Source organism: Chionomys nivalis, chromosome 10, assembly GCF_950005125.1.
Source record: "Chionomys nivalis chromosome 10, mChiNiv1.1, whole genome shotgun sequence".
Taxonomy (NCBI): domain Eukaryota; kingdom Metazoa; phylum Chordata; class Mammalia; order Rodentia; family Cricetidae; genus Chionomys; species Chionomys nivalis.
Window position 1 is genome coordinate 37,828,466 of NC_080095.1, and position 17,891 is coordinate 37,846,356.

Consider the following 17,891-nt stretch of genomic DNA (forward strand, 5'->3'; position numbering starts at 1 on the left):
CGCGCACGTGCCACTAGGCCAGCCCAGATAAGTAGTAGCTCTGCTAGTTTTCAAGAGTGAAACAAGCCCAGAGGTTCAGCAATTTCTGTTAGGCTCTGAAGCCTGGACATTTCCCAGGCCTCGGGTCGTCCCTGCCTAAGGCGGTTACGGAGGGAGTGCACAAGCCTCTCTAAGTCAGAGGGGGTGGAAACCACCATAGCTTTAAAGGGCGGTTCTCTGGGAGCTTCGGGGCACAGGGCGCAACTGCTCGAGCAGGGTCCCCCGGAAGCGCCAGCGGGTGCGCATCCTCTCTGCTGGACCAGCGAAGCGGTTGTTGAGCCCCGCCGGACTGGGCCTGGAGACCTCCCTTCCCTCTTCCTCCGCTCCCCCCGCGTCGCTCCGGAGATGGCGCTGCACGTGCGGTGACTGCGCCCAAGCCCTGAGGGTCCCATCCCTGCGTCCCGCATCTCTCATCTCTCGGGGAAAGCATGGAGCGCCCAGAGCTGGAGCTAATCCGGCAGAGCTGGCGGGCGGTCAGCCACAGCCCTCTGGAACATGGCACTGTCCTGTTCTCCAGGTGAGCGCTACTGGGCCCCAGGGTGCGAGTGGAGGGGTGAGTGGCAGCAGTGGACTTGTCACGAGAGGAACAGAAACGCTCCCCCCCCTCCCCGCGCGCCTCCGGTTTACAGTGGTGCTCCGGAGAGAGGGGTGTGTGCGTTGCGACAGGTGGTGCCGTCCCATCTGTTCTTCCCTGTTAGCGGCTCCCACCTGAACTGATTGGGGGCTGCTGGGGTCCCTTACCCTCACCCACCGACCGGGCAGGTGGATGCAGTGCCCCCTGCTCTACCCTGTGATATCCCAATGGGTAGTGACTGCAGGGTCGCTCACAGCAGCTGGGCCAGCAGGAGATGAGTGACCCGAAGGTCAGCTGGGGTGTGCAGGCACCTAGATAGGTGGGACAGACTTCCACGCCCATCCACCCCTCCTCGAGTGGAAGGAGGCCACATTGTCCTGGCCCAGGCGAGCTCACGCCCAGTCACCAGCAAGATGAACCCTTCTGAGGAAAACACAGGCTTAGAACCAGAGAAGCTCCAGAAGACGGGCGACAGGCATCCACTCTCACCACCCGGAAGAGAGGGAGAGGATGGGTGGTTTTCAGCCTCACCTTGAGCTCTGCCAACACCACAGAGCCACACTCCCTCTCTCATCGCAGATCCCTAGGCCCATCCAAAATCTCAGAACAAGACTTTTGCAAAACCTCTTGCAGATGAAAAGGGAATAAATTCAGTTACACTCACACATACACACACACAAAGTGACATAAAAATGCAAGCTCTCCCCAGTGAGGCTGTGCTAACTGTATTTCTTCAAACTCTCCTCACCCCTCCCCCAACTCCCCATTCCCTCACCCCGCTACTCCGGTACCCACTATGGCTTTACTGTGTGACTTAGGCAGCTTGCTTAGCCTCTCTGAGCTTCTGTTTCCACCTCTGAAGCCACTGATTAAAAGAATGGGAGATACATACTCCAGTTAGCTAATAATGCGTAGTGCTCAGTGTACAAGGCTGTGTTCTTGTCATCACGCAGCTAAGCCTCTTCATATCTGAGGACATTGGGAAGCTTTGATCCAAAAGGGAAATTTCCCCCTAGATTTTTGGTTTGAGATTTCTCCTTGTCCCAAACTCAGCCCCTCAGTTGTCTAGGGAGGAGCTATGGTCTGCCAGGTAATGTGAGAGGTTGGGGACACAGTGTCCTCTGGAGGGTGCCCAGAAAAGGGATGCAGGGATGCTGACTAAGCTGGAGTGCCTCGTTAGGAATGTACTGCGTCCTTCTGAACTGCCAGAGTCTGCTCCATTGTTGCTCACTGCCCATGACCCTGCCCCCAACCCGCAGGCTCTTCACCCTGGAACCGGACCTGCTGCCTCTCTTCCAATACAACGGCCGCCAGTTCTCCAGCCCTGAAGACTGTCTCTCTTCCCCAGAATTCCTGGACCACATTAGGAAGGTGAGGGATGCGGAGCCACGAGGTCTCAAATCTGCAGAACATTGTCTTGGTAGGCAAGAAGGGAATTGGGATATGGAAAACAGCCTTCACACACACACACACACACACACACACACACACACACACACACACCCCATTCCTGTCTCTCTGGACTGGACCCAGCCTCCTCCCCCATTCTGTTCTCAAGCCACTGGCCCCAGCCTGGTACATGGCTCCCAGTCCTGTCCTCTGGCTCCCATGGATGGTATCACTGGATCTTGATCAATTAGAGCCGCCTGCCTATGAAAACTAGGCTGGGCTCATAATCCCCACCGCCTCAGTTCGCCCTGTCCTGGGCAGGCAGTATTGTGTTCTGCACGTGGGTCGCGGGTTTTGAAATCCTCAAAACAGAATTTTGGTCGTCGAGCTGCCACATACCGAGTGCTTACTGTCTGCAGACTTTGGCCGTTTGTCACCTCGGCTCCTGGGCAACAGCATTCTAAAAGCCTCGTTGGTTGAGAAGTCTGGGCTCTAGGCTGCGGTGGGAAGGCGGTAGGATTGTGTTGGGCCCTCTGTATGCCTCACAGGTGATGCTGGTGATTGATGCTGCAGTGACCAATGTGGAGGACCTGTCTTCTCTGGAGGAGTACCTGGCCGGCTTGGGCAAGAAGCACCGGGCTGTGGGAGTGAGGCTCGGCTCCTTCTCGGTGGGTAGTGGGATACTCTCTTGCTCCAGAGCTGCAGGCGCCGCTCTCTCCCAGCCACCCCCCACCAAAATCCATTGGCCCTCCTCCACATTGCCACTTCCTCAGATGACCAGAAATAGAGGCTTGCTTTAGTGACTTGCCTGCTACGTGACTGACACTGACCCAACCCCTCAGAGTCTCAGAGTTCTCTTTAATACGGCTCCTTTAAGAAGGCCTGGAGGCCCTTGGCATGGGTTGATTAGAACATCTTGCCATAGGTATCACACCACCTCCAGAGTCCTCCCTTAAAGCAGTTTCTGAGTCCTTGTGGCTAGATTTAATTCGTCCTCTGGAGTCTGGTTGGAATCCCCTCTGTGCTGAGTCCAGCTTCACTGGGGCTAGGATGTCTAAGGGAACCTGTGAGCTTTTAAACCTCCCTCATGCTAGCTAAATCTCAGCAAAGGAGGACTGCTACCAGGAAACCAAGCCTCAGTGGGCAAGAGCTTATAAAACCTCTGCTGGCACCACTGTCACTAACGTCCCACTGGCTAGACCCAGTCACAAGGGGTGGTCTTAATTGCCTTTCCATCTGGGCATTTTCACAGTGCCTGATCCTTAGGAGAGATTCAGAAATCCACGTGGGATAAACAAACCTCATTTCAGTTGCTGGATAAGGCACACTGTGCGCAGCTGCCGTGCTGAGAGAGCTTTCGCAGAACCTGGGGTTTTGTTCTCCGTTTTACTCGTGAAACAGTTGAGACTCTCAGGGGTGGGGGACCACGGACGACACGACATGCACTGCGCCTGACCATCCAGGCCATGAGTGCTGGTCAGAATGTGAACTCTCGCCTACCTGACTGCGTAATAAAGGCTTTTTAATCTCACGGCTGCCTTGCAGGTGGGGAAACTGTGATCTGCAGGCGCTGGCATAGTTGGGTCTGAGTGGTTTCCAGGCAATGCACAGGCTCCTCTCATGGGGTGGTTGCAAAGACTGGAGTGAGATGAATGCTGTATCTACCGAACATCCTCACAGCTCGAGGGAAAGTTGGGCACAGGGTGATGCTCAAGGTTACATTCGGGACCTGCTTGGGAAGCGTGAGCCCTGTGTAGAAGAGAAGAAAAGCCTGTGTACCCTTTCTGGCCCAGGGCTTCAGCTTTCTCCCCTGTAAATGGAGTGACGCTTTCCGGCTTTCCCATGACTAAGTACGGCTTGCTTCCGCAGACAGTGGGTGAGTCCTTGCTCTACATGCTGGAGAAGTGCCTGGGTCCTGACTTCACACCGGCCACAAAGGCTGCCTGGAGCCAACTCTACGGAGCTGTGGTGCGAGCCATGAGCCGAGGCTGGGACGGGGAGTGAGAGAAGAGCCAGTGTCCTCACCTTCTTGTCTGTCTGTTGATCTGTCTGTGGTAGCCTCAGCCCCTCCCCCAGGGCTTCCCTGCACCTTGGCCTCTGTTCCCTTGGCCATCCTAGAGAGGTGATGGGAGAGGACTCTGTCTCAGTTCCTGGTCAACTGCAGAGAGGTGGGGTCTTCCCTCCAGAGGGGCCTTCGGGCTCCCCTCCTCCCCATAGGTGCAACCCCATCATGCCTGGTTAGCTCTCCCCATGAGACAAAAACAGTTTGGGTAGTAAAGTGGCATGGGAGTTCTTCTCAGAGAAGCCTCAATCACGGTGACGGTAAAGTGACTTGGCTTCTAGAACCTTCTACCCGTCTGCTCAGTCTCTCCGATGCTTTCCTGCCAGGCTGTCCAGGCTGTTTACTTTCCAAAAATGAAGAGAAGGACCAGCTTCAGTGTGGCTGGGGATCTCAGGCAAGAGGAGCAGGGAAGATGGTGTTCTTCTGTGGCAGTGGCCCCAGGTCTCAGCTGCTCAGATGTCCCATACAAAACTTCCCATGCCCTTGGTTCAGCGTTTCTGGTAGAAGCACCCCAGTGTTCGTTCTGGGGGTGAGACCAAGCTGGCCAGACAGAACTGAGAGGCTAGTAGGGCAAGGAGGAGTGACCTCATTCCACATGGCCCTGAGCTGCAGGACCTAGTCTAGCAGGGCTGAATCTTGTCTCCCCACCCTCTTCTGCTCTCTCTGCTCCCTCCAGCTGCGGGCGCCTAACTCTGTGTTTAACCCTTGAGGTGAACGTGTGCCTGGGCAGAGAAGCAGGGGAGAATACCGTGGGAAAGGCCTTTGTTCCTGTCCCCAGTCATCCACACTTTCTTGCTCTATGTCACGGTTCTGTAAGCTCACAAGAAATAAACATGTCCTGTGTGCTGACCCTCCATGCCTGGTCTTTCTGTGGGCCTTGACTTGTGCCAGATGGGGCTACAGAGTCCTGGGGCTCAGATCAGGATTGGGGTGCTGGGGTCGGCAGGACCAAGGCCTGAGCAGGTGGAAAAGGAAGTCTGGAAGGGAAGGCCGGAGGCAGCGGTGGTGGTGGAGCTGTCGTGGTTTTGGGGTTCAGACTGGCTATGAGGCCACCAAATCCAGTTCTCTTCTCTGGGCACACACTTAAACCAGCTTCCCTTAAACAGATGGGACAGGGGACAGTTCTAACAGTAGCCTGTGTGGATACTGGGAACACTTCCACACATGCTACGCCCATCTCCAGGTATCCACACGTTCCCCATGCTCAGTCATTAACCAGTTTAAAGCAGAGTTCACAGTGGCCTTGAAGGCCCTGTGCTGAACACACGAGTGAAAAGACCCTGTCTCTCAGTTGCTGCTTAGAGCTCAGTTTGGAAGTGATATAACCTTCTCTAGTATTTGTGCTTGGGGAGGGAGTGGTTTGTATTTGAGTGGGACAGTTTTGAATGCTTGCTGCCTAGCTTGTGACAATTTTGAAGACTGTGGGACCTTTAGAAGGTGGGATCTGGTTGGTCAAATAGGCACTAAGGGCGCCTCGAATGTGGGACCTGATCCCTGGTTCTGGTCCCACCCTTCCTGGTCCACCAGGAACTCTGCCTTGTGCTCCTGCTGTGATGGCCTGAGATCCTCTGAAACCACGAGATGTAATGAATATTTCCTCCTATGTTGTTTCTGTCAAACTTTGTCCTAGTAACACAAAGATAAATAAGAGTCACATATGACACACAGCGTGCTTATTCCTCAAGGGAAGTAGCCCATGGGTCTGGGGTCGGGGACACTTCGGAACCTAATGGAAGAGTACAGCATGAAAAGTAAGCATTGCATGAGCAGGTGGCTTGGTTCTCCCAGAGGCTCCAGGACTGCAGCTGCCTGGGCAGCTTTCCTGACTTAGGGCAACTGCCCTATTCTGAGGCTTCTCCTTTTCAGTACAGACAGGGGGCAGCTGGTGCCAGCTGGGGGTGCATGCTGTCAGCTGGGCAGTCTTCTTTGCTCAGCTCCAGTGGTAGGGCTTGGGGAGCTGCAGGGGGCTGCAGACATTGATCTGGGTATCCTGCTGGAAATCCTGTCCCCACTGTTGCACAGAAAGCATTTCTTCCAGGCCAGCAGACTGCAGTGGTCCAGGATCTTGTCCCCTCCCAACCTGTCCTCCCCATGTGACCTACTGACAGTTAATCTATGCCGGTCTAATGATGCCCACTCGGGTGACCAGGACGAACTGGCTTAGCAGGGTCAAACAGTCTTCTCTATTGCAGGATATCTGATCATACTGTGAAACTCCGAGACTCTGTTAATAAAATTAACCTTGGATCAGGGAGTGGAGCCAGTGACCAGCTGACAGGAATTAGCCATAGAGAGGATGGAGGAGCCAGGAAGAGGGATAGAGAGACGCACAGGATGGTGTAGAAAGACTCTTAAGAGATTCATGGTCTTTTTGTTTCGGGACACGTGGAGAGATGCTTCTCTTACTGGGTCTCCAGCCCAAGATCAGTTGGTTGCTTCTCGGCTTCTCTGACCTAGCAGGTTTTCACCCCAACAGCTGACTCCTGAATCTTTATTGGTAATTAGAACATTAGAGAGTTAGTTAAAACCTACATTTGGTGGCCTTGGCCAGGCCTTGGTCTGAGTGGTGGGGTGTTGACTGTGGGGCCATGGGGCACAGAGAGTAGTTAAAATATCAGTAGATTCAGGCATGACCACTAAGCTGAGGAGAAAACAACACTTCTCTGACGCATGTCTTGAGCCAGCACACATAGGTGCTTGACCTCAAATACACTACGCTTCCATGTCTATGTCTGTGAAAGAGCTGCCCCTCCTCCTCCCTCTCTAGTTCCCACTCCTTTTCATTCCTTGGTTAGCAAAATTCTTCAAAAGAGTAGCCTTCTGGCTCCTGTGTTCATTTCCAAACTTTATAAGTGAATGGGGACTTAGCACAGCCAGATTTTGTCCCCACTCTCTGCTCTGATTGAAGTCACCTTGCATCTTGTTCAGCTCAGGGGTCATGTCCTAGCCTTTCTCTAGCTGTTCTGCTTAGCAGGACTTAGAGTTGATCAGTCCTTAATGTTTAAACTTATTATGAAAAGACACTACCAGCTGCAAAAATCCAGGGAATCCTGAGGCCACATGGACTCCCATCTAGCACCACCTCAAGACTGGCCCTTCCCTGCTTTCTCTTTGCTAGAAAAATAATTATGATAGCAGGGGGAGGCGCTAGAGCATCCCTGTCTGGATTCCAGCTCCCCTAATGTCTCAGAATCTGTCTGCATCTGGTCCATGCTTTGCATTTGGTTAAGTCTTTCAAGTCTTTCCATCTGTACCGGCTCCTCCCTCTCCTTTTTCTTTTCCATTGTCTTATGGGAGAAACCAGGTCGTCCTTTGATAGTATGACCAGCATCCTCCACTTGGCTGATGTTTTGTGGTGGTCTGTCACAGTTATGTCGTGAGTGGTGAGCCCTGCGGCTCCCTCCTTCCTCACTGAGCCCCTCCTCTTCTTCAGGTCCTCATCATAGCCCCTCCCACTGCCTTGCAGTTCCTTCTCTCCTCTGTGTGTTGGCCTCTGGGCTTCCTCTTCAACCATGCTTTCTCTCTTCGCAGTCTTGGCCAGTGCCTTAAACATCAGCCTAAATGACCCTAAGGTTTAAAGGTCCCCAGCCTAACTTCCATATCCAGCCAGTCATATCCCGAACGTAGCATGACCAGATGCACCATGTCCCAGGCATCTTCTTTTTTTTTTTTTTTTTTTGGTTTTTCGAGACAGGGTTTCTCTGTGGTTTTGGAGCCTGTCCTGGAACTAGCTCTTGTAGACCAGGCTGATCTCGAACTCACAGAGATCCGCCTGCCTCTGCCTCCCAAGTGCTGGGATTAAAGGCGTGCGCCACCACCACCCGGCTCCAGGCATCTTCTTCCCAGACTTCTCTGCCTCCTGTATTACTATCACCGAGTTGTTCTGGTTAAGATCTTAGTGTTATCCTGGCTTCTGGATTGCTCCCTGACCCACCTCTCTCCACACAAGACTCTTTGGCCCCTGTGACAGCATGCTACTCCACTTTTGTCTTCATTCTTTGCCCCATCCTGAGTGACTACATCACCTCTCACAGAGTCCCAGTTGGAATTTCTGCTCCCCACTGGCCATGGTATTCACCTCAGTGTATGAGGGTGTCCTTAGTTACTGGGGCTGGAAGGGGAAAGGGGGAAGGAGCTGTTCCATGGGTACAGAGGCCCCCCACTTGAGAGGTAAAAAGCTGCAAAGGTGACTGGGGGTGAGGATTGTACATTATAACAAATATTTAACAGTTGCTTAACTATATACTTAAAAATAATTATGATAGCAGGGGATGGTGGTCCACACGTCACCCTAGCACTCAGAAGACCGAAGAGTTTATGAAACCCATCTGGGCTATAGAGCCAGACTCGATAAAAAAAAAAAAAAGTGTGTATCTTATAATCTGAAAAAAAAAAAAGAAAATGAGACAATCATGTCACTCTTCTGTTGGGAATCCCCTGGTAGCTGCCTACACCCCCAGAGGAAAGCCCGGAGTCCTAGCAGAGTCCCACCAGGCCCTCTGTCATCTCGGAACTTGCCTTGCCCCTCTCCCTGCTCGCTCTGCTTTGGCCTCCTTGCTACTCTCTGAGCCTGGCACTGATTCTCCTAGACCCTCAGCTCTTCCTGCACCCCATCCCTGGGAGCTCCTCCTGAATCGCGGAGAGCAGACATGCCCTCCCGTCTCCAGGCATCCCCTCCTCTCATCTTGTTCTGTTCTTTCTTCACAGCACTTAACCCTGCCTGGCATCCCATTATGTAACGGGGTTGTTTATTGTGCTTGGAACCTTCTCTTGCCTAGGAATGGGCAGGCTGTCATGAAAACCACTCTGGGCTATGTTTAGAGAAGAGAGAAGAGGCTATTCCTTAAACAGTTGCTGAAATTGACAAAGTAGAAGGGACCCTGAGGACCAGGATATGGCTCTCGGATCCAAATAACACCCACATTTATTGTTGAGTTAGATCTGTGTGACAGGATTTGTACCCATCTCTCGTTCTAGCCTGGGCTGATGTGGGGGAGGTCTGCAAGAGTGTGTGGGGCCTGAGGAGGGAATTGTTCTCCCCTATGCCTGCTAGACTCAGCCGGGGCGGGGGGGGACCAGATTTCTGTAACAGAGGGGACCAGGTACCACCCCAGAGACTGTGGGCCACTTGGGAGACTCCTACTTGGCACTGGAACAGAGGCTTGGTGATGACGGAGAGCAGGCTGTCAAGGCCGAGAGGCTGGCAGATGTTCAGAATCTGTTTCTGCTGGGCAGAGCTGGGAGCTTGTCTTCTTGGAAGCCCGGCTCCCTCAGGTCCCAGGGCCTCCCACTGAGTGACCTAGAAGCCTGCAGCTGGGCCAGCAAGCCTATTCCTCAGGACAGACCAAGGTTGCCATCTCAGAGACAGCAGTGGTAGGGTGGCCAAGAGCTTTTTCCTCTATCTGTTCTGACCGAAGGCCTCCAGGGAGAGTTGCAAGGAACCTCAGGTCTTCTGCTCCTCCCAGGCTGGTGGTGCCCAGGACGGCACTTGGTTGGGTGCTACATTGCCCTGTGGACACAGTCCAGTGACTGGCATTCTGGGCATCAAGCCTCACTCTTGCCTTATTCCTAGTCCCACCCCCAGTCAGGTGCACCCACCTTCTAGGCCCCCCGTCCTCCTGGCCTGCTAAGTAAGGAAATCCAAATCCCCCCCCCCCCCGTTCTGAGCATACCCCCACATTGGGCTACAGAGCGTCTGCCTCCAGCCTTCGTTCTGGTCTTTTTGCGTCCATCTGAGCAATAGCCCCTGAGAGGGTAGTAGAATCAAGGGATGGCCCATGTCTGCAAGCTGGAGGCTTGCTGCCCTCAAGAAGAGACCCCTGAGAGATGATTGGTACAATAGGAGGCCATGGATTCTAGGCCCCTCTCTTGCAACAGCGCAAGCCTGCTAAGCAATGAGCAGACCCTGCCCCTTCTGCCCTTCTCAACACCCCTCTTTCCTGAAGCAGCTTGTAAATCATGGAAACCCCTGTTTTGAGGGGAGAGGAGACAGGAGGAAGGGGCCTGGTCTCATTCCCTGACTCATGCTGTAGTGGGCTTTGAACCCATGCCCATGGGCAGACCAAGAGCTTAAGGTGATGGCTCTGTAAGGGTGGCAATAGTGGGCCCCTAACCCACGATGGTTATTGTCTGTGCCCACAGGGAGCCGCAGGGATGGAGGCTGTCTCTCCCCAGCCTAGCCTGTCTTCCACCACAGCTGATTCTGCTCTATGCCGCATGTCGAACTCAAGTCTTCCCCCTCTTCCTCCGGGGATGAAGTAACAGCCTAGTGTCAGCCACATGGGTGAAGAAGACCAGAACTCAGCTCTCCTAGCCCAGAGGTTTGTCATCTGGCGGGGAACTAGCTTCTCTCCCTTGCCACAAGTGCAAGAGCTTTTCTTAGGCTACTTCTTGTCCTGCCCAGGCCTACCTGACTGTCCCCCACCCTCCCTGAAACTTCCTGTCTCTGTGGCCTACCTCTTTTCTGTATCCCCAGGTACAGGCAGGAGCCCTGTCTGCGGTTCTGCCTGGGGGTGTTCGCCTGAAATCAGCCTATCTGCTGTCTTGGGTCAGTCGCCCACATAGAGGCTCAACAACATGCAGCCAGGGTTGTTACTGCAGTGGTCTCTGGGGTGACATTCTCTTGCTGTACAGGGAGGAGGCAGAGTTGCTTTGTGCCTCTTCAACCAACTGGCAACAGTTATCAGGCCTTTCCTTCCTCCTATCCCTTCCCCTCTAGGGCTGGGGCCAGGGAGGGCCTTGGGGAGAAGAGGCAGCAAGGGGCCTAAGGTAACTTGTCATGCAGTGCCCCAGCCTGGTGATTCTGGGGTCATCCCTTAACAGCGCTGGCTCCTTCCAGGTGGAGCAGGCCTTATTGGCCAGAGGCAGAGGCACAGGCCAGCATTGATTAGGAGGACTTGTTTATTCAAGGCACAATCATACATTAATAACAAGAAGGTTCAGCATTCTGGCACATTCCTTTAGTGGTAGTGGCCATGGTTAGTCCACGGCCCTCTAGGGCCCCCAGAGGATGCAATGCTGTTGATAGGCACTTGGCTTCCAGAGGCAACTTGGGGACAGGCAGGCTGGCTACTCCAAGCCCAGCAAGGGTCCCCTCTAGGGGCCGTGTCATCTGGGTCTCCTGGGAGGCATCTCTCTCTCCAGAGGGGATCAGAAAGGACTGAGGGTGGAGGCTAGGGTGGGGTGATGACCAATGGCCTGGGACAGCAGGTGCTGAGGAGGGCCTGGAAGTGGGCTGCATGTGTAAGATGAAGGAGCCTGGGCTCTGGTGACCTTGCAAAGACAGCTCCTGGAAGAGCAGAGTGGAATCTACTAGTTGCCCAACACTTGTATCAGAACCAGGCAGCATTTGACCCAAATTTGGAGGATGGGGCCCTCCAGCCATAGGCCCTGTTGTTTATAGGACCTGTTGTACCTGAAGCATCCATGGGTTGCAGTGGGAGGGGTAGGAGGGAGAGCCAGCAGCAGCAGACAGGGCTGCAGGGATCCGGGGCAGGCACTGGCAAGCAGAGCCCAGAGAAAAGGTCTTTAGTTTCAGCCTGAGCTGTCACCAGTTTTGGCTTTGGCTGTGTTCCAAATCACTACATACCAAATACACACCATGGGGTCTGCCCAATAAACCCACACTTTGGGCAGAGCTGGATAGTGGCCCTGACCACTCTATGAAAAAGTTTCTTTCCCTGGTTGGTGAAATCCCAGGGGCACTGGCGTGTACAAAGGGCCTGGCTGTATGTAACTGCCCCCCTCCCCACCGCCCCTTATTCCAGGCTTGACAAGGAATGGAGGTGGCCTCTCCCAGTGGACTCAAGCTCTCAGCAAAGATCACCCTGCTAAGGTTTGGGGCCAAGTTCTGGAGTGTGACACTACTTGCCCCCCTGAGCGACCATTTCTGCCCTGGAGTGAGGCTTGGACCTGTGGGGCTGGGGTGGGGGGCAGAGGTGGAGCAGAGGCAGGGCCAAGTGATCTGTGTTCGGGGCAGCCATGTGCCTGGATGGAGACACTGAGGTGGAATGAAACTGTGCAGCAAAGAGCGACCCAGATATCTGGGGAGGAGCTTCACAGGCTCAAGCACTGCAGACCCCTTGGTTCAGGCGGTTCAGGCTTCAGGGCAGGGCTGGCAATGCCCTGTCCTAAGAGGCAGAAGTGCTGAGTAGCCAGCATTGCAGAGGCAGAGGCTCGCTCCTCCAGTTGGAGGCAGACCCGGGAAAACAACTTGCCCACCAAAGGGTCTCTTCACGGTGATGTAGCCATCACTACTATTTTACCTAATCCTGGCAGGACTGGGGTGACATCTTAACCTGTATACCATTCTGAAGGTCAGGCAGGGCTGCCTGAGAGAGGAATAAGGGTCCTTCTGAGGGATGGTAGGGGTTGAGCTGTCACCAACCTTGGCCATGCTGGAGCATAACGCTCAAATCCATGAGGCAAAGGATGTTCTTGGTGGCCACCTCTAGGTTTGGGGGAATCTTCTCATTTATCCTTGGGACTTAGAGAGGTATGTCTGATTTCCATGACCCGGTTTTGGAAAGAAGACCCTGTTTCCTGAACTCTATACACACACACACACACACACACACACACACACACACACACACACCCTTAAATCAACCAGCAAGGATCAGCCATGTTTTCCTTCACCACATGCACGTAGGTCTCCTTTAATAAGCTTGAGTCACTGTCAGTAACTACCCTTGTAAGCAGATAGCAGGGCAGAGAAACAGGGAAGGCCCCCGTCTCTTCCCAGGGTTGTCCCGGTTGCTCCTTGCTCAGGGGGTGAGGTACAGTTTCTAGATACTCTGCAGAGACACCTGTGATGAGATGGCCACCTGGGCCTCAACCACAAGACCCAGTACACGTACCTTTGCCTGCTCAGACGGCAGTGGAGTGACCATCCTTGATGGGCAGCGGGAGTGTGGGGCGCTGAAGCCCCTAGAAGGCCTTCAGCGGTCTCCTCCCTACCTCTCCCCTTATGCATACGTGCATCCCCTGGACGCCAGCAGGAAACACAGCCTCCAGTCTCTTGTGTCCTGGGCTTCAGCTACCACTCCCAGAAACATGGCGTATGCTTCCTCCACCCCATCCCAGAGTCCTCAGGATTCCCAGCATCCTGCCCTTTCCAGCTGGCCGGAAGGCCCGGCTCGTCACACGGCCACAGGATAGCAGCCATCTCCATCAGGAGCTTCTCAAAGTCTATGGAAGGGAGCTCCTTCCTGTCTCCCCCTACCAGGCTCTCCCCTGGCCCTCTGACTGAAGTCCTAATCAGTGGCTCTGGCCCTCCAGTTCCAGCCCTTCCTGGAACCGAGCTGAGTCCAGCTCCCTCGCAAAGGCCCTCAGACCGCTCTCTTCTTCTCCCTCTTCTGGCTGGCTGTTCATGGTGCCATAGGTGTGCCGGGCTGGGGAGGAGGCGGGGGTCAGGTTCAACTCCGGCTCCTGTAGCACAGTGGCCACGTACAGCTGCTCGGGACAGAGAGGGGAAGATGAGGCAAGGTCATATTGGGAGCAAGGTCTAGAGTATACCCTCTCTCCTCAAACCCACCCCATCACCTCTGCCCTTCCAAGCCCTGGGCCCTCTCTGCCCCACTACCCACAGCCTTGATTTCCTCTGCCTTGCTTCTTGTCATTCAGTGAGCTCCTAGGGATGAAGCTTGTTCACTACCTTGGAGTGGCCAGGGTTAGTTCAGTGGCAGGCTTTCTTACGCCTCATCTACATCCGTTCCACACATTATCTGTTCCCACTCAGGCTGAATCTCGGGGGAGATGGCCTCGTGTCCCCCTGGAGAGACCTTCATCTATCAGCTAGTATGTTTTGCTACATTGTATTCACAGATTAGAAACAGAGTGTTAGCTGCATCCTGTCACACTGACAGCTGGTGTCAGGAATGCGGGGAAGGGGGCAGATTAGAGACACAGGAAGTGCCAGGGGAAAGGGCAACCTGTCAATGCTTGCAGTGGTTTTCAATCTACTCCCTACTTTGAAAGTAAGTAATTACAGGAGAGAAAGAACCCTTGCATCCTCCAGTATAAACACCCAGCCCCAGTTGATGAGGGAACAATCCCGTGAAATAGCTAGACACATACATATTGCCAAAGCACACACCATAGGCATTTTGACCACGAAAAAGAAAATGGTAGCTGAACAGTGGGAAAGCCTGGCGTCACACCCAGTAGTCTGTCTCATCAGCACTAACAGAATGAACGGGATGTTACAGGTCTCCAAGGTGAAGGCACTTCTAGTAATACATTCTAGCCCCTGCATTGGACGTGAGCCTTTCAAGCCTCCAGCTTTCAGGGAGTGGGGAAGGGAGAGGAACCTGCTGGAAGATATCAGGAAGATGAGTCAGAGAAATCCAGAAGGTGGGGGCATCCTGCTGGAGTGGTTTGATCTTCTCAAGTCCCAATCTAGCATAGATACTCAACTGGTTCTGGGTTTGAGCCAGTTATTTAAAAAGATGGGTAATAAGAGCTATTTGAATATGGGTAGGCAAAGAGGTCAAAATTCATCTATGTGGCAACAGACTGACAGTTACACAGGTTATAAAACTGCATGCACAGTATTTAGCAGAAACCCATATAGACATGTAGAATTCCACAGAAGCATAAGATACTTGGAAGAGATGTACGCATCCATAGTTAGCTCAAGAATGTACACCAGTAGCCGGGCGATGGTGGCGCACGCCTTTAATCCCAGCACTCGGGAGGCAGAGGCAGGCGGATCTCTGTGAGTTCGAGACCAGCCTGGTCTACAGAGCTAGTTCCAGGACAGGCTCCAAAACCACAGAGAAACCCTGTCTCGAAAAACCAAAAAAAAAAAAAAAAAAAAAAAAAAAGAATGTACACCAGTGTCTCAGTGACCATCCCTGGGTGGTGGGAATGTGAACTTTTATTTCCTTATTCTTGCTCTTCTGTTTTTCATTCCCACCGTTGCCTACCATGTTCTTATACCACTGTCGTAAACGTATAGGGTTTTTAATGGCTTAAGCCAGGCACAGCACCTCGCGCCTGTGTAGGCCCTGCTACTCTGGAAGCTGAAGCGGGAGAATCACTCGTGCCTGAAGTTCGAGGCCAGGCGGCCCACATGGAAACCCTGTCTCGAAAAATAAATACATGCATAAATAGTAAGTTCTATTCATTATATTTTTTTAAAGCACAGATTTTATAGTTATCTGGACTTTGTTTAAACCCTGTCTGGCCACATCCTTGCTCAGCACGCTGGGGTCTAAATTAGTAGATCTTGCGGGGTGGGACTGACCTAACATTGGCCGTGTGCTCAATCTCCCACCCAGTAAAATGGTAATGATTAATTAAGTTTGGGGGATTAAAATCCCTGACCATGGGAGTTTATTAATCCAGGAGAAAAGAACAAGCTTCGAGCTCTTTATATTTCCCCTGCTAACAGCAAGAGAGCTCCTATTGGTCAGAGAAAGTTGTCCCCGGTTGGTTCTTGGTCTCTTCATTGCCTCCCCTCAAGAGACAGTTTGTCATTGGCTGGAAGGTTTGTTTTTGATTTTTTTTTCCTTTCAAGTCAGGCCAACCAGGGTTCTGACACATCTGTGTCTGTGCGCATGGCCATGTGGGTCTGCCTATGTTGATGAACTTTGACCCAACTCTGACACCACTGGGAAAAAAAAAAAGGCCTCTGGACTTTGTGGGCCCTGCCCACAGGCATGTTCTGTATATCCATGTTGAACACTGTCTTCTGTTTTCCTCACGGACTCCAGATCATCTCTTCTGGCTTTTGCCCAGGCTCTTCCTCTTCCTCCAACGCTCTTCCCACACCCTGCTTCACCTGGCAACCTTTCCTCCCATTCCGCCAGTTGCATGACATGGTCCCTTCTCGGGGAAGCTTCTCCCAAGTGCCCCCACTGCTGGCACCCTTCTTCAGTGCTTGCTGGAGATGCCTAACACGTATGAAGGAGCCTATGCCCAGCATCATACGTGCACAGATGATTGCATAAACACATGTGGTAGGGATGAGGGCGAGGGCTCCTGCCATCCAGGCAAGCCAAAGGGCATGGGCACCTCTGCCCAGTCCACTGGTCACAGACTCTGGGTCCAGCCTCGGCTCTTGGCAGGCTGGTGGGCTCATCAGTCGGGTGCTGCCCCTGCCTTACCATTCACTGGGTCCATCAATAGCTCCTTGCAGCTCTGTCTGCACCGCTCTGGCCAACGCCTGTGCCCTGGAGGCAGCCTGGGTCCTGAGGCTGAGCCCCAGCATGCCCCTGCATCTACGCGGTTGAGGATTCTGAGAGCTGGGCCTCCCTGTTCGAGTACATCATCTCTGGCTCTCTCCTCTCTGGGTGGCTTCTATTGACTGTTGAGCTAGAGCTGGTTCTTCTCACCCCACTCTTCAGCCAGGGCCACGGAAGCATTTGGACCTGAGCCAAGTCCTGCTGCGTCAGAAGAGGGAGCCCAGGGGTCCCGGCTCCTCCCCAGTACCCAGGGTAGGCACTAAACACTGGTGCCCCCCACGTTGTTGGAGTGAGCCACCCTTGCAAGGCCCCACCCTCCTGACTCGTCCCCAGGGTGGAAGCAGTAACTCACAAGGGAGGTGGGTGTGGAGGTCGTGCTGCTTGGCTCCACATCAAACACAGTCTCCGCTTCTTCCTCAGGCTGCCAAGGAGAGAAGGGTGATGCATCACAGGATGGAGGCTCACCCTCACCCCCTCCCGCCCTCTATCCACACCTGAGCCTCTGACTTGCCACCTTGCCCCTCAACCTTTTCTTTTCTTTTTGTTTATTCGAGACAGGGTTTCTCTGTGCAGCCCTGGATGTTCTGGAACTCACTCTGTAGACCAGGCTGGCCTCTGCCTCCCCAGCACTGAGATTAAAGGCATGCGCCACCACCTCTACCTCCCAGATAACTCTTTTTCTCTCTAGAGCCCCAGACCAGCAGGCAGGGCAGCAGCTCAGGAGAAACAGGGAAATGATTGAGATGCCAAGAATCCCTTCTGGAATGTTCTGTTCCCAAAACCATAAAGGGAGAAATAATCATAGTTGGAGTGGGGTTTCTGCTCTGACTATCAGTTGTCTAGGGATTCTCAATCAACCGTACCCAGATTTCCTACCACCCTTCTCCTCCAGGGTGGCACAGGTGCAAACAGATCCTGGTGACATCATAGCATTAGGGTGTGCGTGTGTGTGCGCGCACACGCGTGCATGCGCTAGAGAAAATGCATTATGGCCCTACTCTAGCCTGGTACTCCAGCCAGCAGTAGTGGTGGGTGCTTGTGCTATGACTGACCGAGTCCCAGAAACAAATAGAGCAAGAAGCAATGCTTCCAGAAGGTTCCCTCTGCAGGGAGCTGTGCTTCAAATCAGTTTCTGTTCTTTCTATACGTCGTTCAGAAAAAATCTTCACTGTTATTAACAACCAGAAACCTTGGTCTAAGGGGAAGCCCCACCCCTCTTGTCCTGTTGTGTTCTGGGTGCCTCGGCCAGGATATCTCAGAGCTATGTCCTCAGGACCAGAAGAATCAGTGGTCTGAAAGGCAAACTGGCAACTTACCTCATACTCACGGACAACCCGGAGCTTCCCCAGAAAGATCCCAGAGAAGGCAATTATCACGGAGATGATGAGGGACGACAAGGAGAAGAACGTGATGGTGTGCAGTGGACCTGCCAAGGAGGAGGTGGTCATGGAGCTTAGCGCTGGAACGGGGTGAAAGAGGGCCACAGAACTGCTTCACAGATGCCTAGAGCCACCTGCTCCAGAACCTCCACGGGAGCCCTGGGCTACGGGCAGAGCAGCCCCCGCACAATGCTCCCTCCAAGAACAGGATCAAGGAGTGTGACATGGTAAGATCATCCCTCTGTTCTATTTGGCCAGTT

The 17,891-nt window shown here is 53.4% G+C and overlaps 2 protein-coding genes across 4 annotated transcripts in view; one reads left to right on the top strand and one right to left on the bottom strand.

Moving 5' to 3' along the window:
- Ngb (neuroglobin) lies at nucleotides 1–4,866 on the top strand. Its single transcript, XM_057782865.1, has 4 exons — nucleotides 1–556; nucleotides 1,873–1,984; nucleotides 2,551–2,670; nucleotides 3,872–4,866. Exons 1-4 carry the CDS (start codon nucleotides 468–470, stop codon nucleotides 4,004–4,006), a joined length of 456 nt encoding a protein of 151 aa, XP_057638848.1. The 5' UTR covers nucleotides 1–467; the 3' UTR covers nucleotides 4,007–4,866.
- A 6,086-nt stretch (nucleotides 4,867–10,952) lies between these two features.
- Nucleotides 10,953–17,891, bottom strand: part of Tmem63c (transmembrane protein 63C) — a 65,396-nt gene continuing 58,457 nt past the window's right edge. For 2 of the 3 annotated variants that reach the window (XM_057782979.1, XM_057782980.1), the window contains 3 exons: nucleotides 17,569–17,678; nucleotides 16,605–16,673; nucleotides 10,953–13,517 (listed from right to left, as the gene is read on the bottom strand). In XM_057782979.1, coding sequence (XP_057638962.1) covers nucleotides 13,323–13,517; nucleotides 16,605–16,673; nucleotides 17,569–17,678 — 374 coding nt within the window. In that variant the 3' untranslated portion in view covers nucleotides 10,953–13,322. Of the gene's footprint in view, nucleotides 16,439–16,604; nucleotides 16,674–17,568; nucleotides 17,679–17,891 lie in introns of all 3 variants that reach the window. The other variant, XM_057782981.1, reaches the window with a different exon arrangement.